Source organism: Physeter macrocephalus, chromosome 19 (genome assembly GCF_002837175.3).
Source record: "Physeter macrocephalus isolate SW-GA chromosome 19, ASM283717v5, whole genome shotgun sequence".
Lineage (NCBI taxonomy): Eukaryota > Metazoa > Chordata > Mammalia > Artiodactyla > Physeteridae > Physeter > Physeter macrocephalus.
The window spans coordinates 24,986,194-25,012,837 of NC_041232.1; the positions used below are offsets into that span (position 1 = coordinate 24,986,194).

Below are 26,644 nucleotides of genomic sequence, written 5' to 3' on the forward strand. Positions count from 1 at the left end.
GGCTGCATATAGTTCCGCCTTTGTGTGCCTCTGAGGTCTTACGTAATTTATGTGTACCTTGACGTCTTGGCGTGTGTTTTGCTTTCAGAGTCGGGGGTCAGCTCTGACAATGAAGATGACGATGACGAGGAGGGCGGAAGTTACCTGCACCCATCCCTCTTCGCTTCCAGGAAGTGCAGCCGCCTGGAGGAGCTCATGAAGGTCCTCACCTCTTACTGAGCCGCAGCTTTATGCCCTGATAAAAACTGTCCGTTTAACTTCGGAAAATTGTTACGCAGGCATTTCTTTGTATAATAGCTGTTTTTTATTTTATTAGCATTGACGTATATCTCGCCTTTTTGTTTGGCTTGGTGGCAAAGGATTTGCTCCCTTTATTTCTTATATATCCCATTTTATAAAATCACAAGCAATTTATTTTCATTTTAGTAGAGTTTTACTATTTGGGATATTTAGAATAAGTAAAATGTTGGTTAAGACTTGGAAAATGACTTTTTCATGCAGGTTTTATTAAAACAGGATTAGATTTCATAGGTGTCCAGGGTTATGTGCCGCTTGAAATAGTCTGTTACCGTCACGGATAACATAATGTGTTAGTGAGAAACATAAATTAAAGAAAAATTTTCTTTTCTTTCCTATTATAAGGAGTTAATCCACACCACTCATTGTGCCATTTGTGATGTGAAAAAACAGGGGTCCATCAGACCTAAGCGTATCATTTCAGCAGTCACGCAGTGCAGCTGATTGATTGGACTTTAAAAGCTGTTGGTGGTTAAGAATCAGAAATTGCTCTAAGGAGGGACAGAGTTTGAGGTTTCGCGTGAGTCTGGAGGCTCACACTTCTCTCAGCAGCAATCTAGTCTTGGTCATCCCTCCTTCTTTTCCTTCACGTCATTAGGAAGATTGAGGTGATTTGTTTATTCAGTTCCTCTGGAACGCACAACCAGTCGGCCACGGTTAGGGCCTCCCTCTGGGCGCCCGCCCACACGCGTGGGTGTGGCGCGCGCGCGTGTGCTGCGTGCGTGCGTGTGCTCAGGTTTTTCTGGAGCGTAGACACCGTCCTGAAGCCTTCTTGCCGCAGAAGGGTTCTGCGTGACTCAGAATGCAGGATGCGGCGTGACCTTGCACCCTCTCTCTCTGCAGCCTTTGAAGGTGGTGGACCCAGATCACCCCCTTGCGGCCCTGGTCCGTAAAGCCCAGGCCGACAGCCCTGCCCCCACTGCACCCACGGCAGATGGCACGGCCGTGCAGCCCTCCCAGGTGGAGTACACCACTGACTGTGAGTACCTCACTGTGCGCCTCCGGGCAGGGTGTCAGGTGCGGGGGCAGGAGTGCAGGTCCGGTAGAGGTGCCGTGACGGGCTTTCATGTTAAGCGTCCTTAGCACGTGCCTCATCCTTTCGCCTCTGTCACTTCACGTTGGCAAGATGGCTGCCCCGTCACCAGCATCAGCGCTGCCTTCCAGAAAGGATGAAGAGGAAGGGCAAGAGCAGAAAGCAGTTTCACGTGCTCTCTCCCCATCCCGCAGCACAGGCGAGGGTGGGCTTTCAGTTGGGTGCCTCGCTGCCCTAGACAAAATCAGGGTTCTGCTAAGAAGAACGGGGAAAGCGGACACTGGTGGACATGTTGCGCTACTGTTCGCCGCTGCTGCTTTCCTCAAAGACACGGGTCTGATGTGCACCTCGGGGTTGGTTGCGGTTCCTGCTCGTTCGTGCTGATTGCTACTCTCTTCTCTTTTTAATTACTTAAAGAATATTAATAGAAGGTAAATCTTGAAGTTCTATTCAAGAAATCATTTGAAAGTATTTTACCTTGGTCTCATTATCAGGTCTTTTTAAAATTATTTTGTTCAGAGGTTAAATACTGAATGAGAAGAACCTTTAGCAAAGCCACGGGAATTCGTCTGTTTAGCCTACTTCACAGGGACATCTGATACAATGAATTTATAAAGCTTGTCATTCTCAGTTAGAGATTGGAGGGTCAGCCTGAGGTTAATTCCCTTTTAAAATGTAAGCTGCTCGTTACTTCAGGAGGAAGCTTTTGTTAAAAACGATAACTGTGTCCTTTTGCAATTCCCGTCTCGCACTGGCATGCAATGTGTAATTTTGATGTGCTAAATTAACATCTTTAGACTTCAAAAATCAGTTACTTGAGTGAACTTAATGCGTGTGTCTTTAAAAAAATCTCTTGGAGAACTCAGATAATGTCTTTAATGCATAAACCAAGTTAAATCCAGTTTCTTTAAACGTTCAAATCCAAGAGCGGATCTGGTGCGGTCTCCTCTCACCTGCCGGTTGGTTCCAGGCTGGGGGTGCGGTGGGCGTCAGAGCGGGCGGTAGTCCCTGCAGCGCTTTGAAAGTCACTCCTCGTGCCTCCCGCGGGGCTCTCAGTACCGCCCGCTCGCCCGCCCGCTGCCGGGCGAAGCCCGTGAATCGGGAGCTGGACGTGACCGGGAGCTTCTGCCCCCATCTTTACCTCAGTCCAGGGTATGAGCTCACTGAGTGGGACGTCTCTGGCTGCCTTTTTCCTTGCTTTCTCTTTTCGGACCTGTCTTTGAATTTGCACAAGTTGAACGCGGTGTCCCTGTGCCTCCTCTAGATTTCTAGAGCTATTAAGCTTCTTGTATCGGAAAGGAATAAAAATTCAGGGTTGAGTGGCCATATCAGGTTATTCGCGCTGCTGATCACTAGGGTGCGTGCAGTTAACTATGAGGTCGGTAATGGCTCTGTGTTTCTCCACACCCGGTAGGACTGGGCGGGGCCGCAGCCGGGGGAGGCCACTCGTGCCTCGGGGTTTTACTGCGAGGTCCCGCGCTCTGATTGTTGACCACGCCTGGGCCGAGTCACGGCCGGCTGGAGGCTGAGAGGGGTGGGCAGGACCCAGGGAGCCTGGAGCCCTGACTTCAGTCCCTCCTGCCACTCATCAGGGGCCCCAGAGGCCAGCGTGACCCTTGGCAGCCTCTCGCCCGGGGGAAATCCCACCCTCGCTCTGTGCAAACCCTGCAGGCCAGTCCATGGGCAGGGTGTCCTGGTCCCCTCCCTGACCCCTGACCCCAGCCGGAGGTGCTCCAGCAGCGGGGCACCAGTTAGTGACCACCTCTTCCCCTCAATGAAATAATTGTTTTGACAGTCATCTTCTCCCTCACACATGCAAGAGTGACAGACACGAGTAGGAGAGGCGGTATGGGGGTTACGCCTGGTGCTGGACACACGCGCTGCGTTGAGGGCCAGCCTCACGTGTGCCCAGGCCAGGGGAGAGGAAGGAGGGAGTCGGTGCCGACAGAGTGTGTGCTGCTGAGACGTGGGTTTCAGCCACGCCAGAGGGCCGGGACCAGGTTCTGGGTTTTCCAGAGAAGCAAGGAACCTAGCGTGTTTCGGTGAAACATCTCAGCTTAAAAATGTCAGCAGTGAATTCATATTTTGTAAAAATACAAGGCGTATTTTGTAAAAATACAAAACGTAAGGCAAGCCAGATGCTACTCATAGGTGCCCGCGTCCAGCCTGTACTGTGGGTGCAGGAGGGTAGCTGGGCAGCGGACAGGGGGAGGTCGCAGAGCTTCTCTTTGGAGACCGTGCTCAGCAGTAGTCAGCTCCGCCCAGAAGCTGGGGAGGGGCTGTCAGGCGTCCTTCAGATTTCACACAGATTTCAACGCATCGTGCTGGGAAGTGAGAGCAGTTTCGTTAAAATGGGGAGGACAAAAGCCAGACTCCACCCGGGTGGGAAGTGAATGGGTGGTGTAGAAGTGGAGACCTGAGCACGGGCCCGCTTTGTGAAGAGGGGAGGGGCAGTGCCTAGTGGAGAAAATGTTCCCTGAGAGTCCTGCGTCCAGGATCGGCCCCTTGGGTTGCCATGACAACAGCCCATCTAGCATCCGGGAGTCATAGGATGGGAGAGGCGGCCTTAGAATTTGGATCTAGATCAGAAAAATGCCTAGAAGAAATGAACATAGACACCTGTACTTGGGTTCTCAAAGATGTTTTTATTTGTGACTAGAGTCTATGGTTATCTTAAAAAATGGCAAGCAGGAATATGAAAAATTTGAAAAAGAGGCAAATAAAGGCAACATGGCCCATCAGATAATAAAATGAGATGTTACAATAGAAGTCCTTGGGAGGCCTAAGTAATTGGTGGTTTACCCAAAATGTGTGATTAAAGCAGGTCTAAAAATGCTACGTACGTATGTGCCTGACATGTGCTGCGATTGACCCACTTCTGACGTGGGCCACGGCCTTGCCTCTGACGGACGTCCTCACCACAGCCAGCCTGAGTTCTGTGAGGTGCACGCCAGGCGTCCAAGAGCAGAATCCCAGGCTTGCAGTGTCTTACTTCAAGGCTTTCACGGTTCTTTCTCCCTCCTTGGGTTCCACAACAGTTTTTTGGTTTTGTTTTTTAAGCAATTGGTGTTTCATCCAGTCTTTTCAGAGGATTCAGTTTCATTTTCACAGAATCGGTAATTCTCTTTTCTCACTCAGATTTCATCTGTTTGCATAAATTTTAATTAAATACGTAATTACAGTACGTTTAACCAGAAAAAGTTTAAGTGAAAAACTCTGCTTCCAAAAGCAGAAAGGTTCAGCATTCTAAAGAGGAGCCTCCTGGCCTGGTGTGTTAGTGCCTCCGGGGGCCTCCCCAGCCCAAAACCCAGGAGACTCTTCAGAGAGAAAGGATGAATGAGCCCCCCAGAGACAGGTTCAAACAAGGAAGGACTGGCTTATGAAAAGCATGGTGTCGGGGAAAAGCTATTTGGAAAACAGATCCCATTAGAGCCTCACCTTTTATCCAACAGCAAAACTACTTCCAGGTGTAAGTGCCAGATGTGAGAGTTCTCAGGAAAGTAACGACATTTTATTTATTTATTTATTTTATTTACTTAGTCTTGGCTGCGTTGGGTCTTCATTGCTGCACGCGGGCTTTCTGTAGTTGCGGCGAGCGGGGGCTACTCTTCATTGTGGTGCGCAGGCTTCTCATTGCGGTGGCTTCTCTTGTTGCGGAGCATGGGCTCTAGGCTCGCGGGCTTCAGTAGCTGTGGCATGTGGGCTCAGTAGTTGTGGCTTGCAGGCTCTAGAGCGCAGGCTCAGTAGTTGTGGCGCACAGGCTTAGTTGCTCCGTGGCATGTGGGATCTTCCCGGACCAGGGCTCGAACCCTTGTCCCCTGCGTTGGCAGGTGGATTCTTAACCAGTGCGCCACCGGGGAAGCCCGAAAATAACGGAACAAGAATCATCTATTTTAAGCCAACAGACATTATATTCAACTAATGGAAAAAACAAAACCGTTGAGAAAGCAGAAAAAACTAACAGACAAACAGCTTTTACAGTCAAGTGGGAAAAAAACTTATAGCCCAGTAGAAAAATGAACTGCAGTATGAATAATTAACAAAGGTAAAAATGACCGTACAATTTTTTGTAAAGGTTTACCCTTGCTGCTCGCTCAAATGGCATTGTATCTGCTGACTTTAGAACCTAGCCTCCGTGGAAAATAAAATCCAACATTTCATTTAAATCAGGCTGCAGCAAATATATGAAGAATCCGAGACTTTTTGTTATGGTGGAAAAATATCCGTTCGCAGGCACACAAGAACACTTTGAAATTATAAGTCTCAGGATAAAATCGAGGTTTCTGAGCTGTGGAAAATGTTGTTTCATGTATACCTATTTGAATTTCTTAGTAATCATAGAGATTAAACAAAAGAGAGACACGCCATTTTTCAGCTGTCACGTAAGCAAAGAAGGAAAAGGTCGCCGTCGTGTTGCTGGTGGGAGTGTTAGACTTGTGGAGGGCAAGCTGGCGGCGTAGACCAGAACGTGAAATGCGTGCCTTTGGCCCAGAACTGAGCTTACATGTGTAAAGACTGAGCTTACAAGAATGTTCTTTGTAAGAATGATTTTTATTAGCAGCAAAAGACTGAGATGCCCTGTGTGTCCCTCAGGGAGGACGCGTGGAGTAGGGTTAGGGCTCAGCGGCAGCTGGAGGCTCCGCCTGGGGCTCCTGGTGGGCGAGGGTGGGGCCGAAGGGGGCGTTTGGTGTGAGACCAGAGGGGCAGGTGAGAGACTGGCGCCAGCGGTGCGCTTAGAAGAGGGTTCAGGGCGAGGGGTGACCCCTTCCCTGGCCATTTGTACCGCCTTGAACCTTCGCAGAAGAATGGCAGGTTTGTGTGGTGTGCTCATTTGAAACACTCGCGTCCTGAGTTAATTCTTTGCAGTTTTGAGATTTGAACGGCAAGACTGTTTTGTCAGCCCTCCCTGTGTCCTGTTGCGGCTGAAGCCGTCCTGTGACGGCTTGTGTCCCAAACAGAGGCTCGGGAGCCCACCTGCTGGGGCCCATCCGGGCGGCTGGAGTCCCTGAGCTTTTCCGTCTTTTTACATCACCCTAGAATGTACTCAGTCGTCCCTTGTTATTTACTTTCTGCCGATCAGAGGTTTTCCTAGATTTGGCAGTCTAGGAAGAAAAGCATCTATTTTTATTTTAAGAGAATTTTTTTCTAGATGCTCCTTAAGTATAGGTATGTGAAACGTAAACAATCTCTTTCATTTATCAGCCTGACAGTGAACTGTCTTTCATGCTGTTTTCTAGTTGTCTTCTGCTGTTTAGCTATAAAAGCATAGTAAATAAACTATTGCAAAAAAGCATAATAGATAAAATAAATTATGCCGGACGCAGTAATGCTGAAATACTACCCACTATTACAGCATGCGGTCTTTTAAAAATAAAATGCCAGCTCGGTTTCTTTGATGTTTCGGTCTATAAATAGCTTAAGTGAAATTAAGCCACATCACGTGGCTGCAGTAGGTATTTTCGTGCTTCTTCCCAGTTTTTAAAATGTGGTTTTACTATTGGTTTTAGCATTTTTTTCTGCAAAGTCATGACCTTGAAATGCTTTACTTACCTTGCAAACTCTTTTAGAAATAGCTGTACTATAATTCAAGAGAAGTAAAAGGGAAAAAGTAAAGATATTACCCAGGACGCCACATCCGGAAATGGCCGGTTTAACATTAGGTGAGAGCATTGACACGGTGAAGAAGACTAGATAGTCGGGGGGGGTGGGGGCGGGGTGGGGAGGGCAGTCCGGAAATGGCCGGTTTAACATTAGGTGAGAGCATTGACACGGTGAAGAAGACTAGATAGTGGGGGGGGGGGGGAGGGGAGAAAGCTGCTGCCTTCAGAATACAAAGACGATTTTTATGCCAGGACAGATGAAAAAGTTGATGTGTAGGTAGAAATATTTGCGCTAAAGGAGAAATAAGCTTTATGATTTTACTTGAATTAGCTGAAGAACTGTAACCCAAACGAAAATGAAGTAGGTCCTGAGCTTCAGTTGGAAGTTCCTAACATACCTCAAGGATTCAGTTCCAAAGGGGGCACGTCAGAGAGGTTGGGATCGTCGGTGTTTTTTCAAGCTATGCGTTTTCTATCTTAGATGTTATTAATCAACTAAGAAACTAGAGAAAATTCAGTGCTATTAAAATGCCTTCCCTTCACCCCCCGCCCCAACTGCTGGGGTTTTTTTTAAGAAATACTGTGTTTAGACTGTGAGAGTTTAAAGTAGTATTTACATTCTGTTCTTTTCCCTGGTTGGTTAGTCTGAGTTCTACGGATTAGTTTTTTTGTCGGAGCATCTCTCTTTGAGTTCTTTATCTGATTCGTTTCTTGGTCGTTTGAATTTCATAAACACTGTAAGTTTTTACAAGGGTTCCATTTCATGCATTCTTGAAAAGTGCCTGCCATCGACCCTGGTGTAGAAAGGAAAACTTGCCTGGGTATAAAATACCTGGGTTGTATTTTCTTTCTCTGAGATCTTGTAAACTAGAATCTCGCACGGCCCTTCCTATCAGAGAAACTTGGGTTGGCTGACTTTTGCCACCGACTAGTTGAGTGAGTTAGTTGTGGCTGTTTTTCATTAGTTGCTCCTGGGTGCTGTTCTCTGAGATCTTATGTTTGAAAATGTCTGCTGCCCTTTGACATAAGTAGCAACTAGACAGAGAATAGCACACTTAGTCACACTTGCCTGGAACTTGGGAGCGTTGCCGCGTGTTGCTGTGGAGGGGCGAGGCCAGCTCCGTCTTCCCCCTCCTCAACCCTTAAGAGCTTGCTTTTTCTGACTGGATACCTAAAGAATTCTCTTTGCCCTTAAATTGTAATAACTTAATCAGCGTAAAGCCCCCAGTTTTCCTGGGATTTATTGTATACCCCTTCAGTCAAAGATGCAGTTCTCATTTCAGGGAAATTATTTTCTTTTCTACCTCTGAATGTCTTTTAAAAGACACCAGTTTCGGGCTTCCCTGGTGGCGCAGCGGTTGAGAGTCCGCCTGCCGATGCAGGCGACGCGGGTTCGTGCCCCGGTCCGGGAGGATCCCGCGTGCCGCGGAGCGGCTGGGCCCGTGAGCCGTGGCCGCTGAGCCTGCGCGTCCGGAGCCTGCGCTCCGCGACGGGAGGGGCCGCGGCAGTGAGAGGCCCGCGTACCGCAAAAAAAAAAGAAAAAGAAAAAAAAGACACCAGTTTCCTTATTTTGGATCATCTTTTTCTTCCATATCTGTCATTTTTTTTTTAAATCTGTTTCTCTTTGGCATTCGGCATGATTACATTCACTTCCGGTCCGTCTTCTTCTTGGTTGGCAACTTGACTTTTCCAGCTGTGACTGTTCTGTTCCTTGTAGTCGATAATGGTGGTATTTTGGTCCTCGGTTTGCTTTCTAAACTCTCCAGCAGGTTTGCAGACCTTTTCCGTAAAGGATATAAGCATTTCCGGTGTGGCAGCCGAGCAGCCTCTGTGGCAGCTGCTGGTGCTGGTGGAGCATGGAAGCCACACTGACCATCGGGAGCAAGGGCATGTGGCTGAGCCCTAGTAGAGCTTGATTTATGGACACCGAACGTTGACTTTCATAGACTGTTTACATCACGAAATGTTGTTTTGTTGGGTTGTTTTGGTTTTGTTTTTGAAGAGTTTGAAAATGTAAAACCATCCTGAGCTCTCCCGAGCTGGGCTGAAGCAGGCACACAGGCCCAGTGCCTGACCCTGCTCAGCAGGATCCCTTCCGGCTCACTGCTTGTTTCACTTCCTTTTCTTTGTGCTCAATTGAATTCCTGTCTCTCCAAATTCGTCCGTGGCCCAAAGAACTCAGAGGTTGCTTGGGTTCTGTTTCCTTCCAGACTCAGTTCTTTGCCGTTTGCGTGGCATGTTCCTCGCTGGGCTCCTTTTACTGGGCCTTGTCCTTTTCACCTTCCCCCGCTCAGGTCGGCAGCTCCATCCAGACCTTTCATCCCAGCACTGGCCACCCCTCCTGGACACTGTCCTCACCTGCCCTGAGATGCTTTGTCGTCCCTCCCGAGTGCAGCTCCTCTGGAGACTCCATTCTCTGGTCTCACGAGATCCCCAAAATGCCCTGGAGCAGATGTCCTCCCCCCAGTCGGGGGCCCAGGGGAGACTTCTGACAGCACAGAGCCCCGGCCGCAGGCTCCCACCTCCCAACCCCGGAGGCTTTGCCTCACCCTGAGCTCCTGGTCTCACGCTTGAGCTGCCTGATTTTTCCACCCGCGCTCCCCAGAACCTGTTCTTATGTAGCTTGCCTCCAAAAGCTCCATACGGTGTAAAAAATTCAGGTCATTTTGCTTGAGGGTCACCGATGAAGACTTTAGCTGGAGACAAGGCATCTCGAGAAGCAAACAAAGAGCCGTCGTTGTTCAACACTGGCCTTAAAGTTCCTGAGTCACCCATTCGTGTATCTAAAACGGATCCGTTTGGGTGGTTTCCAGTGAGTTTACAAGTGAGAAATTCTCCGTGTCACTACAGAAGTCTTCAGATTTTCCTCTGCCAGTTTGGTGACAGCAAAACAAGTCTCCTTTTGTTTGGGAATTCTTTTTCCTTAAACACAGGGCTGTCTGGACGTCACAGTGAAGGAAATTAGGCAGGGTGGCTACTGTGAGCCCATGTTGAGCTTCCATCTTCTCTAGCGTCTGGCTCCTGAGCCCTTAGCAGCCGTCGGCCACCGCCATTCACTGCGGTGAGGGGAGCCCCAGGGTTTTTAGACACGGTATGTGCTGATCCAGATGGTGAAAGCTTTTAAGTATTTGGGGGATGGGGAGGGTCATAATATATTATTTTTTAATAAATTTATTTATTTATTTAACTTTGGCCGCGCTGGGTCTCCGTTGCTGCGCGCGGGCTCTCTCTAGTTGCGGCGAGCGGGGGCCACTCTTCGCTGCGGCGCGCGGGCTTCTCACTGCGGTGGCTTCTCTCGTCGCGGAGCTCAAGCTCTAGGCGCTCGGCTTCAGTAGTTGTGGCTCGCGGGCTCCAGAGCGCAGGCTCAGTAGTTGTGGCGCACGGGCTCAGTTGCTCCGCGGCACGTGGGATCTTCCCGGACCGGGGCTCGAACCCGTGTCCCCTGCGTCGGCAGGCGGATTCTCAACCACTGCGCCACCAGGGAAGTCCCAGGGTCACAATATTTTTTTACTTAAAAACTGTGGACGTAGAATTTGAGGGAGTTTTTGGTTTGACTGTAATTTTCCCTTGCAATTGTGTATGATACACAATTGTATCATAGATTGTGTATGATAGAGAGCTGGTAGGTAAGTGCTCTGCCTAGAGCTAACGGTGGCCAGAAGGGTTTTTTAAGGAACTCCTGAAAATTATCCCAGTCCAGGAGGGGAAGCCAGAAGGCTTGAGAACAGACATCAGGAGACAGTTGAGTTTCAGACAGGGAGGTTTCAGCTTTGATTTCTCTCATTCCACTTCCGAAGCACCCTGACCGTTTTTAATATCCCCTGGGATTATTGGGCACTTTCCTGACTCTTGAAAACGCAGAATTCAGTGATGATTTTGATTCCCATTGAATTGTGTTGTTGATGCTTAGTGTTTAAACGCCTGTAGTTTAACCTGCCCTCAGGTAGAGGTTTTCAGTGTGAGAAGGCGTAACTCTTAACTGTATGCAGAAAAAGATTCTCCAGGCAAGTAGACTGGTGTTTTTGTGTGTTTTTTAGTAAATTTATTTATTGATTTGTTTTTAGTTTTGCCTGCGTCGGGTCTTCGTCGCTGCGCGCGGGCTCTCTCTGGTTGCGGCGAGCGGGGGCTACTCTTCGTTGCGGCGCGCGGGCTCCTCATCGCGGTGGCTTCTCTTGTTGTGGAGCGCGGGCTCCAGGCGCCCGGGCTTCAGTAGTTGTGGCACGCGGGCTCAGTAGTTGTGGCTCACGGGCTCTAGAGCGCAGGCTCGGTAGTTGTGGCGCATGGGCTTAGTTGCTCCGCGGCACGGGATCCTCCAGGGCCAGGGATCGAACCCGCGTCCCCTGCGTCGGCAGGCGGATTCTTAACCTCTGCGCCACCAGGGAAGTCCAACAGCTGTATTTCTTGAGCTGTTGGCCGCTGGCACCGATCTGGACGGGCCGTGTTCCCAGCCTGTAACCCAGGGTGTTCTGCTGACTTCCATTCATTGCTTTCCTGTGTTGTTAGTGCTGTTCTCTCCTTGTTTGTTTGTTTACTCCTGCATTTTGCTAGAGCACATCCTCCAGTAGTTTGCGAAGAAAGGGTACACAGGAAGACCGTTTTTTTTTGATTCTCGAATGTCCGAAAATGCCCTAATTCCGCTCTCACTCATGGTAGGTCATTTGGATGGGCCCAGAATTGTGGTTTGGATACTGCCCTTCAGAGTTTGGAAGGTTCCAGGCCACCATCTCCTAGAAGCCTTTGCCCTGTGCCATTCCAGTTTCTGTTCTTCCACACGTGACTTGTACATTCATTGAACAAACTGGCATTGCGGGCAAGCCATGCTGGGAAGAGCAGTGCACGGTGTTCCCTCCATCGTGGAGCAGAATCAGTGAGACCCCTGGGGGAGTCCGGGGCGCTGGCGGACGGAACCAGGGAGGCCCTCAAGCCAAGGCTTCCGGGGCCCAGAGGCCTGAGGAAGCCCGGGTGAGGCCCGATTTGGGAAGCAGGGGGGCGGGGCAGGGGGGCATGGGACCCGAGGCAGGTGCCTCACAGAAAGGGAACGTGGCTGGGGCCTTGATGGGGAGTGACGCGGCTGGGCGGGCAGTATGGGGGCTCTGGCTGGTCTAGGAAGGGGTCCCTGGAGCCTCTAGGGCAGCGGCTGGAAGGGCTCTGGTTCCCGGGAGGCGGGTATGGGTCCGAGAGAAACCACGGAGCCTGGGCTGACTCAGCGGGAGGAGGCGCGGCCGCAGGAAGCAGGAGCGGCGGTGTGTGGGGACAGCTGTGTTCTGGACGCGGTCCCTTTGACGGGTTTATGAGATGTCCCAGCGCGCATGTTGAGCGGGCACTTAACATACCAGTTCAGCTCAGGGCTGGAGGTGGCAGTTCTGGAATCAGCAAGTGTAAGTAGGATTTAAAGCTGTTGAAGTTATTAGGGAAGTCCCAAGGATGCAGGTGGATGGAGACCGGTTGGCCATCCAGTGACAAAGGCCAGGGGGCCAGGCGCTGCCCGGGGTGGGCAGGGGCGCTGCGGGCGGGCTTGCTGCTGCTGCCCAGGCCCGCTTAGCTGGTAGCACAGCGCTTCTTTTTCACCGTCTCGTGTGGATAAAGTAGATCGGTCTTTTAAGAGTATACTTATTTTTCTCCATGGAACTCAGGAAAGCTATTTTCTTTCATTCTTAATACAGACACACGTTTATATTTCTGAACTGACAGCAGGGATTGCTGGCCAGCCCACTGATCTCCAAGAACCCTTCCAAGGCTGACATTCTCTTCTGAGAGTTAGATTTATACGAGATTAAGATCACATACAAGAATCGGTAAATTGGCTCTGATTTTTGCAAGAAGCCCGTTGAATAGAAGGGCTTTGGAAGGTAATTAGGCAGGTCTGTCTGACCCTGGGTTCCGCAGCTCTGTACGTTTCTAAGCGCACAGAGTGTCAGGGAGGAAGTGCTTAAGAATGTGCCGGTGGTTTTAAGCAGCTTGATCTTTCCACACGACTGTGCCTGTGCTTGGGAAGCGTAGGCACCCGTTGACATTTCTATCTTAGATTTATTTGGAGGAGGCATGTTTTAATAAACATTATCATGATGTTTATTAAAATCACATCGGCATTTAACTTAGTGTAAAACCCAATCCCCTGTTGAAAAATTCATCAGAGAGCCCTGAGAACAGCAACAGCCCTAGTAGGGAGTGTTATGCCTTGGAAGCCCGGTGAGAAGTGGGACTGTGGGCGCCCTTTGGAACCCTGCACAGCACACCACCCCATGTCTAGGACGGGACGGTGAGCTCCAGGGAGCCAGACCTCTGTCTGTCCTTTGCTCCGTCTGGTCCAGCGATTCTCAAAACTTAGCATTCATGAGAATTTTTGAGTTGGGAGCTGTACACAAAAATGCATGTTCTCTAGTTGGTAGTCATTTTAAAGGATTTCAAGAGCTGTGAGGCCCCACTGCAGCGGCGAGCGCACATCTGCAGCGTCTGCCACGGGGTGGTGTCGGCGGCTGGCTCCTGCTCTTGCGGAATACCTCAGCCCGCGCCTTGCCGTCGGCGGGCTTTGCTCGTTACACGCTTCTCTAGTGCCTGCTCTCACCTGGGAGCTGTGCAGCCTCCCTCTCACTGCTTTTAAGATGCTTTGCCTTCTGTGACCATAGCCCTGATCGCAGAGAACTGCCCCAGGGGTGTGTGTGCAGGAGGGCAGAGCAGGGTCCTCCTGGGGTGGGAGATGGTTCTGGAGGTAAAAACTTTGGTTTAATTGAAGTACAGTTGATGTGCAATATTATGTAAGTTATAGGGGCACAACATAGTGAATCACAACTTTTAAAGGTTATAGTCCATTTATAGTTATTGTAAAATAATTGGCTGTATTCCCTGTGCTGTACAGTATATCCTTGTAGCTCATTTATTTTATATGTAATAGTTTATGCCTCTTAATCTCCTACCCTTGTCTTGCCCCTCCCCGTTTCCCTCTCCCCACTGGTAACCACCAGTTTGTTCTCTGTATCTGTGAGTCTGCTTCTTTTTTGTTATGTTTACTCATTTTAGTTTTTAGATTCCACATATGTCATGTCATACAGTATTTGTCTTTTTCTGTCTGACTTAATTCACTAAGTGTAATACCCTCCAGGTCCATCCATGTTGTTGCAAATGGCATTATTTCATTCTTTTCTATGACTCAGTGATATTCCACTGTGTGTGTGTGTGTGTGTGTGTGTGTGTGTGTGTGTGTGTGTGTGTGTGTATGTACACCACATCTTCTTTATCAACTCATGTGCTGATGGACACTTAGGTTGCTTCCATATCTTGGATATTGTAAATAATGCTGCTTTGAAAGTTAGGGTGCATGTATCTTTTCAAATTAGTGTTTTCATTTTTTTAGATATATATTTATTCGATTTTAAGGGGTTTTTTTGTTTGTTTTTGTTTTTAATATTTATTTATTTATTTGGTTGTGCCGGGTCTTCGTTGCGGCAGGCGGGTTCCTTAGTTGTTGCTCGCTGGCTCCATAGTTGAGGCACGTGGCCTTAGTTGTGGCAGGCGAACTCTTAGTTGCGGCACGCGTGTGGGATCTAGTTCCCTGATCAGGGATTGAACCTCCGGCCCCCTGCATTGGGAGTGCGGAATCTTAATCACTGCGCCACCAGGGAAGTCCCTGATTTTTAGTTTTTTGAGAAACCCCTGTACTGTTCTCCACAGTGGCTGAACCAATTTACATTCCCACCAGCAGCATATGAGGGGTCCCTTTTCTCCACATCCTCACCAACCTTTGTTATTTGTTGGAGGTAAAACTTAGGAGGGGCTTCACAGCAGGCAGAAGACACTGTTTGGAGGTGCCCCTGGCACCTGCAAACGAAATGAGGGGCATGATACTGTTCACCATAGATTGGGGGGGCAGGCCAGGCCAGGCGTGGCTCCGGGCTGAGGTTGGCCTATCACTGTCACATCCACCCCAGGCCTCAGTGTCTGGGGAAAAGGACAGAAACAAGCTTCTCCCTAAAATCTTTTCATCTATGACATCCCGCACATGAAATGGGAATCTGGGAGAAACAGTGCATAATTGGCTGCACTTTTGGGTCCTCAGCTGTGGCGTTGCCCCAGCAGGCAGCATGCAGCAGGAAAGTCTGCGTTCTCAGCTCGCCAAGCCTCAGGTGTTTCTTTGCCATCAGGGTTGTTTTTGGATACAGAGGGATTTTCAAATTCCTGTTCACCTTTGCAAGGTGTAATTAGAATTTGTTGGAAAGGACTCACAGGGTGCGTGGGTAAGAAGTGAGAGGGCATCTGCGTGCATCGTCTTTAGGTTTCTGCTTCCAGTCTGTCCTCCTCTGCAGGATCCCCAGGGTGCTGCCCTGGGCTGGCTTTCTAGCGTGGGAATCCCTGCATCTGGAGTAAGACTTGGCTCAAGGCCTAGGAGATGCCTTCAGGTTGGAGGCTTTGTTTGATTTTCACACGTGGAAATGGAGGCTTTTCTCTTGTGTGAGCTCAGCTATGCATTTAAATTTTTTCCTTATATTTTACAAGCATTTTCAGGTATTTGTAATGGGTGAGTTCCTGAGTTAATCTGCTGTCTTTCTGGCAGGGTTATTTTTAGACTTTGTTTTAATTTAATGTGATGGGTGGCTCAGGTACCGGCTGATGGTTGATCTGCATGTTCATTCTTTCAAAGGGATGATCCTTAGTTTTGAAAATAATTTATTCACTCCTGTTACATAAAGAATGCATTAAAATTGCAATTGCATAATATATAGTTAACACTTAACTGTAAACTGTTTTTTTCTAATCCATACGCCTCATTGGTTGTAGCTACGACTTTGAGATGTATTTTGGCCTGTTTTCAGGCCAGAGGCTGTGGCCGCCTGGCATAGGAAGGACATGGAGTGTCTGTCCTGTCCTTGAGATGTGACACTTTGGGCGGTAGCAGCTCTTGCTGCCCCTCCCAAGACAGGGGGTGTGCTCTGTGGGCGGGGCTTGCCGCTGCTGCCTCACCCCTCCTCCGTGGCGGTGTCTGTGCCCAGGGGTGAGAAGAAGGGCCCCCGTCGCTCCACCAAGTGTGGGGGGAGTGGGGAACTCGTTCCATCGTTTCAAGGAGGATGATACAGCTCACAGAAGCCTCTGTTCACATTTGAATACCTAATTGGCTTAGGAAACGCTTATATTTGGAGCATCGAATCTGTCTGTCCACCCAACAGATTCTGTGTGCTGAGTGCTGGGGTTACAGAGCAGGCGTGTCTTTCCTGCCCTCTGCCCCCGCCTTCCTTCAGAGATACGGTTTGAGTGTCTCTGCGCTGAAGATCACACAGAGAGGATATTGAGGCCACACATCTTCTTTTGAAAATGTGGAATATTGTGGTGAACGTGAACAGTGGTTGGTGCAGAGCATCGAGCCAGCGATTCACAACTGGGGAGTTCAGACCCATGTATAATTCACAGAAAGTAAGTCGCTACCAGCCGCGGATGTGCCTGCAGCACGCGTGCATGATGCAGCTGTTCCAGCCGAGGCGGAAGGGCCGGGGTGTGACTGTCAGGGACAGCTTGTGAGCTGCTGCACCACCGACACCTTCCCTACGGAGCTTCCAGTGCTGGAAACTCTAGTCAGTGGAAAAGCTCTCACTATTTGCACATGTTTGTGTTTTAAAGTAGATTAATTGAAGATCAAAATAAAATTCCTTAATGAGAAAAATCTTTCACCATGCTCTAATGAAGTGGAAATTAAATCTCTGTGTAGTCAGAACCAGTTGCTTATCTACAACAGGATTAGAAATTTAAATTCTTAATTAGTTCATTGGATCTTCTGTGATTTCACTGGTTTTGAATATTTTCCCCCCAAAATAAAAAATGAATAAACTTACAGGAATTTTGATCGTTTTAAAAAAATGGGCTCTATCTTACAGATACTTGCATGGGTGGGCAAAATATATAGGAAGTTATTGTACCTCACTGTTTATAATAATAAAGCCCCAAATGATCTCAGGGTCCGTCAGGACTTCTTAAATCAATTGCAGTACGTCTCTGTGCTGGGGTGAAGGCATGCAGGGGTTACAGAGCAGCACAGCTTTGTAGACAAGATGACTTCCAAGACAAGTGTTTGTTTGTTTGTTTATTATTGAAGTATAGTTAATTTACAGTGTGGTGATAGTTCCTGGTATACAGCAACGTGATTCAGTTACATATATATATAAAAGAGATACATATCAGATTCATTTACATGAATGTTGTATATAATACATGTTCTTTTTCAGATTCTTTTCCATTATAGTTTGTTACAAAATATTGAATAGAGTTCCCTGTGCTCTACAGTAGGACCTTGTTGTTTATCTATTTTGTATATAGTAGTGTGTATCTGCTGACCCCAGACTCCCAATCCATCCCTCCCCTCCCTCCTCCCCCTTTGGTATTGTTCTCTATGACTGTGAGTCTGTTTCTAGTTTGTAAATAAGTTCATTGGTATCGTATTTTAGATTCCACATATTAGTGATATCATATGATATTTGTCTTTCTTTTTGTCTGACTTCACTTAGTATGATGATCTCTAGGCCCATCCATGTTGCTGCAAGTGGCATTATTTCATTCTTTTTTATGGCTGAATAATATTCCATTGTATATATGTACCACATTTTCTTTATCCACTCCTCTGTCAATGGACATTTAGGTTGTTTCCATGTCCTGGCTATTGTAAATAATGCTGCTATGAACACTGGGGTGTGTGTGTCTTTTCCAGTTAGAGTTTTCTCAGGGTATATGCCCAGGAGTGGGATTGCTGGATCATACAGTGGTTCTATTTCTAGTTTTTAAAGGAAACCTCCATACTCTTTTTCCATAGTGGCTGTACCAATTTACATTCCCTCCTACACTGTTGGTGGGTTCCCTTTTCTCCACACTCTCTCCAGCATTTGTTATTTGTAGACTTTTTAATGGTCGCCATTCTGACTGGTGTGAGGTGGTACCTTGTTGTCGTTTTTTTGTTGTTGCTGTTGTTGTTGTTGTTGTTGTTTTTGTGGTACGCGGGCCTCTGACTGTTGTGGCCTCTCCCGTTGCGGAGCACAGGCTCCAGACGCGCAGGCTCAGCGGCCATGGCTCACGGGCCCAGCCGCTCCGCGGCACGTGGGATCCTCCCGGACCGGGGCACGACCCCGCGTCCCCTGCATCGGCAGGCGGACTCTCAACCACCACGCCACCAGGGAAGCCCCCTTGTTGTAGTTTTGATTTGCATTTCCCTAATAATTAGCGATGTCCAACGTCTTTTCATGTGCTTATTGGCCATCTGTATGTCTTCTTTGGAGAAATGTCTGTTTGAGCCTTCTGCCCATTTTTTGATTGGGTTTTTTTTTTGTTGTTGTTACTGAGCTACATGAGCTGTTTGTATATTTCGGAAATTAAGCCCTGTCGTTCACATCATTTGCCGATGTTCTCTCCCATTCTGTGGGTTGCCTTTTCATTTTGTTTGTGGTTTCCTTTGTTGTGTAAGAGCTTATTAAGTTTGATTAGGTCCCATTTGTTTATTTTTGCTTTTGTGTCTTGCCTTGGGAGACTGACCTAAGAAAACATGGCTGCGATTTATGCCCAGACAAATGTTTAAGTGAGAAAAGTAAGGAGAGGAGAGAGTGGAGAGCTGGTGTCAAACGGGGAAGCCAGCGAAGGGTGGTTAGTCCTCAAACGGGTCATCTCACAGGCCACACAGGAAGGGAGCCAGTGCTGCTGGGCAGTGGACTTAGTCCTAATCTGCCCGCTCTGCAGTTAGGGAGGACACCAGTTGTGTAGTAGGAAGGTCCACGTTGGGCTGCCTTGAATGTCGCCGTGCATGTTCACTTTCCAGCGTCCCTGGGTGTGTGTCTGGGCATCGCCTGATTCTTGCAAACTGTGTGTCACCTGGGCAGCCTTTCTTATATCAGAAAGACAAAACAATGTGGTTGACGTTGGACAGAAGTGACATTGCCTTTGGAAAAGTGTCCCTTTTTTACTGCATTGTGGATACTCACCAACTAGCCTGTCTTTTGCCACTCTCACGCCCCCGAAATGTGTCTTTTCACAGCAACAGTGGCAGCCATGTACTACAGCTACTACATGCTGCCCGATGGCACCTACTGCCTGGCACCTCCCCCTCCAGGGGTTGACGTAGCCACTTACTACAGCACCCTGCCTGCCGGGGTGGCCGTGTCCGGCTCCGCTGGAGTGACAGCCACGGCCCCGCCCCCTCCAGGGACCACGCCACCGCCCCCCCCAAGCACAGCAGAGACGAGTAGTGGGGTGACCTCCACCACCATCACCACAAGGTATGCTCTCACTTCTGCTGGTCACCCGGAGCACCTGTGTTCTGGGCTTGGGCTTCTTTACGGTGTGCGCCACATAGCGGGTCTCTGTTATCCGAGTACTTATTGTCCACACCCCCCGATTACAGGGTTGACTGGGCAGCAGAAGCTGTCCTATAACGTAAGCACTTGTAGCAGTGAGAGTGAGGTCTGACCCCTGAGAAAATGGGCTCCCAGTTAGCGTCCCACGCCACACTCCCCGGGGTCCAGCGTCTGTTCTTTCCTGGGTGCCACCATCCCGGTGGGGCAGTACTAGGCACAGGCAGTGTGAAGTGAAGCCCAGTTTTTGCCAAAAATGCAGGATTTCATAAAGCTGATGCAAGTGAATCTCTCACGGGCTGTTAGGAAATGAGGATCTGGCTGTTAGTCCGGCTAACGGTTGACTAAGAGAGCCAGCAAGGCAGGGACTGGACCCCCGGCACCTGTCCTGGGTAGCGTGGAGGGGCTCTGAAGAGTGTCTGTGGGTGAGCGAGCGCTTTATAAGAGGCACCGGCACGTCTCAGGCTGGAAAGACGCTCAGGAGACTCGAAGAACACGTGGGTAGTTCCCACGTTCTGACCACGCGAAGAAAGTCAAACATGAAACGGAGGGTGATGAGTCACGCTGGCCGGCATACTTCCATCTTTATAAAACAAAAATTCACACTTGATTTGTTCTTGGTTGTTTTTAAGAATTAGCAATTGGGGGGGAAATGTGAGGGGAGACAAGATGAACCTGTTTCCATGACCTTAAGTGTCCCTTGGAGTAAAACCCCTGTTCTCATCGTTGGCAATGCTCTTTTGGTCCCTGGTTCACATGGATTGACTTGGATTAGCTTTCTGCAGTCCCAGTCATCTCAGATCAGGGCCTCCCTGTCTGTGTGTAACTTACCTGCCGGTGTGAGCTGAGACAGTGCAAGTCCCCCGGCAGCCTTGCTGGCCGCCCCCCTGCCGCTGATCTGGAGGAGGGCCTGGCACTGTGGGTGTGACCCAGCTCTCCTCTGCAGTGCACTTGCTTCCGTGGCCGCCATCATCCCCCCGCCCCCCGACATTCAACCTGTGATTGACAAGCTGGCAGAGTACGTGGCCAGGAACGGCCTTAAGTTTGAGACCAGCGTTCGTGCCAAGAATGATCAGAGGTGAGTGAAGGAGTTTATGTGGGGTAGATGAATGGTATTTGGGGTTTGGTTTAGCGTCTTTTTTTAATCTAGCTACATGATTGTTTATATATATATATATATATTTTTTTTTTTATCCTTATGTGTTTAGATAAATATATCTTGTTAAATTACTTAGAGTTGGGGTGTTGGTCTTTTTTATTGTTATATTTTTTTTGTTTGTTTAATTTGCTTTGCTTTGTTTTTTAAAAATGTTGAACCTACCTAAAATAAAAAGCCGGAATTCATGCTTTTCAAGAATCTGCTGTGGAAATTCAGACGCACACTGCACTTTGTTTTTTTCATCCAATAATGTTGCCTGCTCGGGTCGTAACATAACAACAGGAGGCTGTGGTCGCAGCATGATCTGTGTGATCGCCAGGGTCAGTCACTGCGAAGCCTTAGAGCAGCAGGTGTGGCCGTCGGAGCCGAGGGGTGTCACGGCGAGCGAGCGTGTCTTGTTGAATGACTCGTCCCCTTCTCTGTTGCTAGGTTTGAGTTCCTGCAGCCGTGGCACCAGTATAATGCCTATTATGAGTTTAAGAAGCAGTTCTTCCTCCAGAAAGAAGGGGGCGAAAGCGCACAGGTACGTGTCTGGGAAGAAGTCATCCTCGGGATGTGCCCTAATAGGGTTGGTTGGTTTTACACTCACTTTTAGGTGTAACGTATGTCTTGCATTTGCCGAACTTAACTTTTCCCACCTCTCTAGTTTTACATCTGTTGAAATCTTTGACCCGTAATCATAGTTCATTGATGATCATTTGTGCAGAACGTTGTAAACAGAGTAATCCTGTCTCTTCAGGCATTTGGTGTTTTGGTCGGCTGTTATTTTAAAGCCCTGTGGACGGAAGCTGTGTATTACGCTCTGTTGTGTTAACGTGGACTTAAGTGCCCACGTGTAGCCACAGGCGCTGCCCGCCCACTGGCCTCGAGCGCCACCTGCCAGCAGCTCGCCTCACGACTCCCATCCCTGCGGACGTCCCCGCACTTGGTTCTCAGGCACCTGTTAGAAGCATTTCCTCCTGTCCTTGTAGTCCTTTCTTCTGCCTCTCCACTCCTCTCCTCGATTACACGGACACCCTGATGTCTTTCTAAAAGCTGTTCTGGTAGAGAGATGACGTAGGCTTTGCGCATCAGTGGATTTCTTCAGGCTTTTATCTCTGGCTGCTCAAACTGAAGAAAACGGACTCATCTGTAGGTGCCGGGCATAATTTGGTGTCCTAAACGTGCTCTCAGTGACCCGTCTCCAAAGAAGAGGTGGTGGGCATGTTTCCCAAAACAGCATTACAGGGAAAATACCTCCTTCCACTCCTCTTTCCATTCTGTTGTATCAGAAAGTAGTAAATCTCAGTTAGAAAGTATATTCCGTGCTGTTACTTAGGCAGTAACGGAGCCGTGCTGTTGTCCCGTGAAAGGTATGTACTGCATATCTTTTCTGACAAATCCTGTGTCATTTCCAATGGAGCAGTTCAGAGTCACGTTTAACCTCTGCAGGCTGTGTCAGCGCCGGAAGAGGCTCCTGCAGAGTCTGCTCCTGAAAAGCCGAGTGACGTTGGGGAGGATAGTGCGTCTGAAGACGTGGCCGACGCAGGGGGCAGAGGTGGCTCCTCGGGGAAGAAGGAGGCGTCGTGCAGCAAAGCCGTCCCCGACGGGAAGCTGGTGAAAGGTACGCTGCCCTCGCTACCGAGGGTTCCAGTTTTGACCTTGTACCTCACAGGTGTCACTTCAGATTAGCAAGGAAGAACGCTGGACCGCTTAAGGTCAGGTGCCTTTAGCCACAGGACAGGAGGAAATGGCTGCCCCTTTTAAGTTGCCGTTATTAATAAAACTTGCTTACCTCATAGTACTTTCCTGATTTCGGGTTTGGGGTCATTTGGACATAAGCTCATCTTAGGTATGCGTTCTACAGGCTGTTGCTAACAGCCTGTTCTAGAAGTTAATGGAAATGTTTAGAATTTTTCAAATAATCTTTTGTTCCCGCCCCGGACTTCTGAAGCTATACGCAAACTGTTGTGCCAATGGGATTAGCTTTCTTTATTTGTTAAGGCAAGTCCCTTGAGGGTCTCTACCAGGTGGTATTCCACTCGCTCCGTTTCAGTTACCTTTTATGTTCTTGGGAGGAGTTTTTCATCTACCAGGACAGACATACATGAAAAGAGCAAATATAAATAAATAGAAAGAAAAAAAAGCTGACACAGGCCCGTTAGCAGAGAACTCTGTGGTTGGACGTGTGAAGAAGCAGTGGGCTGCACCAGGGGGATGAGGAGGGCCGTGCAGAGGGACGAGGGTTCCCAGAGACAGAGGAGCTCCCAGGCGGGACGGCGTGGTCAGGGACGGGGAGGGGTCTGAGGGACCCGGCGTCAGGGGGGGCACACCTGCCAAGGTAACCACGGCCGGCTCGTGGGGCTCTGCCTTCCTGGCGGGCCCCGGGGCTTCCAGCAGGGGCAGCACACCTCACGGCTTCAATCAGAGGAATCGCTTTATGCAGCGTGGTGAGTGTGTGAAGGGATCCAGGCAGAGAAGCCATGCGGGAGGTTCGGGGTGGAGCTGGTGGCCTGAAGTGGAGGAGGGGGCGTGGCCGGGCGGTGCAGGAGCCAGTGCCCGGGTTAAAGGAAAGGCTGAGGAGATGCGGGACGGGCGGGACGGGCCGGGATTGCAGGAAGGCCTTTTCTGTGCGTACAGATGCCTTTTCTGATACAAAGATGGCGATCAGGAGTGACCAAAAGGACCCAGGGGGGTAACTGGGGACTTCGGCGATTTAGGAAAGCATGGAAGTACCTGTGAGCCTCTCAGTCCAGGAGGTCACCTGCGCACACGTGTTTAATCTCTCACCTTTCCCAGCCACCTTCAACTCTCACTGGAATAACCAACGGAATATATTAGTAAGGAGAGAGTGAACACAGTTACTGCTCCAGAAGCAGGGGGAGGTACTGTTCATGTTTAAGAAGGACAAGCCAGGCCACCTGGACTTCAGCTCATGGGAAAGAGCAGGGCGTTTAGGGACTCAGTGGCAGTGACCCCGGGGGAACCCACTGTCAACCAAAGAAGGGGGCGGCAGAAGGCCAGAACCACCAGGAGCATCCAAGGGGCAGCGGGGCCCCAACAGGGTGTGGTCGGGGCGCGGTGGGCCCGCCCCCGCCGTGGAGCGCCCTCCACGCTCCCGTGAGCCGGCGCCCTGGGACTCGGCAGACCAAATAGCGCTCACCGCTTCCCTCGTCGTGCCCTCTGAGCCCGAGGCGCCCGGGAGCCGCGGGTGTCCACAGAACCCACCCCGCCCTCAGCTCCGTCCGGGTGAGGATGAGGAGACAGACAGAGGCTTACGGCTCCCGCAGAGAGGCAGGAGTTCGGAAGGACACGATCTGAGCCTCGGAGCATGTGGGCACCTAGGAAACAGTTACTAAGTGACAGGAAAATTCTTTTAGTCTCTGATTCGTATTCTCACAGAATTAAAGGTACTGTAAAATTAGTGCCGCCGATAATCTGACATCTGGAAAAGATTGTTTAGAAAAAGATTGCCAAATTTTAAAATATAATAAAAACACTAAAAATCAGGTTGGATGAGAAGACAAGTTCAAAATTTTCCTCAAATTTCCAAGGAAAAGGATAGAGATGGAAAGAAAAGCATCCAGATGGGAAAATAGACAGGTTGTCCTTCACAGGGGAGACAAAGCAGGCTGGCACATCAGACGTGTATCTATAGCATTAAATGCCAGGTAGTTAAGATCTATCTGAAATTTTGAATGAAAAGTATCCTGAATGCTGGAGGACAAAGATTCTTAGCGACATGTCAATGCCCTGAAATTAATCAGTCAAAGAAGGTGAGGACAATGAGAATAGTATGCAAAAATTATCAAATGCAGTGAAAACTTAAAAGGAATACCTATAACCTCATATGCTTATGTTGGCAGAGAAAAAGTAAAAACAAAACAAGCATTCAACTCAAGAACCTAGGAAGAAACTTTATACAAAATGCATGTAAGAAAAGCAGAAAAGGAGAATCAGCAAAAATCAAAGCAGAAATGGGTTAGGATATAATAAAAGACCAGTAAAACTTATCATCATTCTACAAGTTTAATACAGAAAAAAAAGCAAATGCACAGCATAATGAGAGAGAAAACACGGTATTTTTTAAGTACACGAGAACAATATATTTAACTAAATTTGAATAAATTTGAAGATAACTGAAAAAAATTGTGTAAGAAAATATATTGATAAATTGCTAAGATGTCTCCAGAGAGGCAGTAAAATGACAGATCTATAGGCCTGAAAGAATTTAGAAAACATTGGTCAGTGAAATGCCTCTAAAAGCAGGCAGGCCAGGACAAAGTCAAGGTCAAGGTAACTTCCCTCAAGAAAGAGAAAAGCCTGTCTGATTAAAGCTACTCCAGAGCCCAAAGATGGAAAGTTAGGAAGCTCTCCAGCCCTAGTACCTTAACCCCATAAAGCTTAGCAGTCTGCAGGCCAGGACCCCTGGGAAACCCAGATGTTAGCACCTCCGATGGAAGCAAGCTTGGGATGACAGTGAGAGCAGGTATGAGCAGGTGGGGTTCCTTGCAGCCATCCCAGTGCAGCATCCCACCAGAAAAATCTCCAAGTACAGCCTCACCTTGCTAACAGATGCTGGAAAAGCACCAACATTTCCTGAGATTTTTATGATAAAGCTTCCCTAGTATGACAACAATTGATGTTGGAAAAACAGGCTCTCCATTTTGAAAAAAATAAGACTCGTACGTTACCTCTGACAATTACAGTGATTCCAGATAGATTTAAGTGTTTAAACGTAAAAAATAAAATCACAAAGTAGAAGAAAATAAAGGTAATTTTTTTCTAGTCAGAGTGGAAAGGATTTTCTAAGAATTGAAGCCATGAATGATAAAGAAAGATAGGTCTCATGGGAACTGGGCCTGTATAAAGTTGAAAGACAAATGTCAGGATGGCAGTGATTGCTAATATAACAGAAGATAAAGGTCAAAATCCTTGCTATAGAAAGAGCTCTTGTAAATCAGTAAGAAAAGTCACTGCAGTAGAAAAACAAAGGACATGAAAAGATAGTTCACAACAGAAGGAAAACAGTTGGTCAGTGAATAAACTTTTTTTTTTTTTGGCTGCATCAGGTCTTCGTTGCCGCACACGGGCTCTCTCTAGTTGCGGCGAGCGGGGGCTACTCTTCGTTGTGGTGCGCGGGCTTCTCATTGTGGTGGCTTCTGTTGCGGAGCACAGGCTTCAGTAGTTGCAGCACGCAGGCTCAGTAGCTGTGGCTCGCGGGCCCTAGAGCGCAGGCTCAGTAGTTGTGGAGCATGGGCTTAGTTGCTCTGCAGCATGTGGGATCTTCTTGGACCAGGGCTCGAACGCGTGTCCCCTGCACTGGCAGGCGGATTCTTAACCACTGCGCCACCAGGGAAGTCCTAAACTTTTAAAATATATCCTCACTAACAAGATACTGTTCTTTGCCTCCAATTTGGTAAAGTTAGAAAGTAACAGAGAGGGTGCAAGTGGCAGGACCCTCACTCACGCGTTGTCCTTGGAGTGTTGTCGGTGAGGCCTCTCCAGGGGAGAGCCCGATGATGGGGACCAAACCCTAAAGGCAGACGCCCTCCCACTCCTAGAAACGTCTGGCTCACCAGGACGTCTCCGCCAGGTGTTCCTCCCAAGGCTCGTGGGCCTTGAAAAATTAAAAATTGGGAACCATCATGGGAGACTGAAATCAATGGGCATGTCCGTACTAAGAAATGTTATTGCCATTTATTAAAATGATGTATGTTGTTGGCGTGGAAAGATGTCTGAACGTTTTCTATGGAAAGGTGTCGCTTACTAAGTGAAAACAGCAGGCTATAAAGTAGGGTCCCATTTTTCGTGTGTTTGTACACATGCACACGTACGTGCCTCGGAACCGTTGTGTTCAGATCATTTCTTTCCCGTATCTGAAGAGCAGTTGGTCTTTCCTTTTGTTCACCTGTGTTTTCAAAATTTCCCATAGAGAATATATATTACCTTAGAAGTTAAAAGTTAGTAATGAAACTTGATACCTTAAGAAAGGAAGCATATTTGATGTGGAAGGTGGAGGGCCGGGCACCGTCGGCTCGCTCACGAGTGCTTCCTGAGCACGGCTGCTCTGTGTCAGCACACGGCCACACGCACAGCACAGAGCGTCAAGAGTGGCGCGCAGGAGAGAGGCCGGGCAGGGCCTGTCTGAGGAGAGGCTTCATTTGAGGTGAGACGGCAAGAAAGCCAGGCATGAGAAAAGGATGACGGCTCCAGGCAGAAGGCAGGGCGGGGCTGGAGCGCAGTGCAGAAGGGGGGAGCG

The 26,644-nt window shown here is 48.7% G+C and overlaps 1 protein-coding gene across 8 annotated transcripts in view; it reads left to right on the forward strand.

Annotated features, from left to right (window-relative positions):
• The window catches only part of SFSWAP (splicing factor SWAP), a 90,913-nt gene that overhangs the window by 15,555 nt on the left and 48,714 nt on the right, over positions 1 to 26,644 (forward strand). For all 8 annotated transcript variants that reach the window (XM_028480651.2, XM_028480653.2, XM_028480649.2 and 5 more), the window contains 6 exons: positions 89 to 201; positions 1,141 to 1,276; positions 18,929 to 19,169; positions 20,191 to 20,322; positions 20,833 to 20,926; positions 21,835 to 22,006. In XM_028480651.2, the coding sequence (XP_028336452.1) occupies positions 89 to 201; positions 1,141 to 1,276; positions 18,929 to 19,169; positions 20,191 to 20,322; positions 20,833 to 20,926; positions 21,835 to 22,006 (888 nt within the window). The remainder of the gene's footprint in view (positions 1 to 88; positions 202 to 1,140; positions 1,277 to 18,928; positions 19,170 to 20,190; positions 20,323 to 20,832; positions 20,927 to 21,834; positions 22,007 to 26,644) is intronic.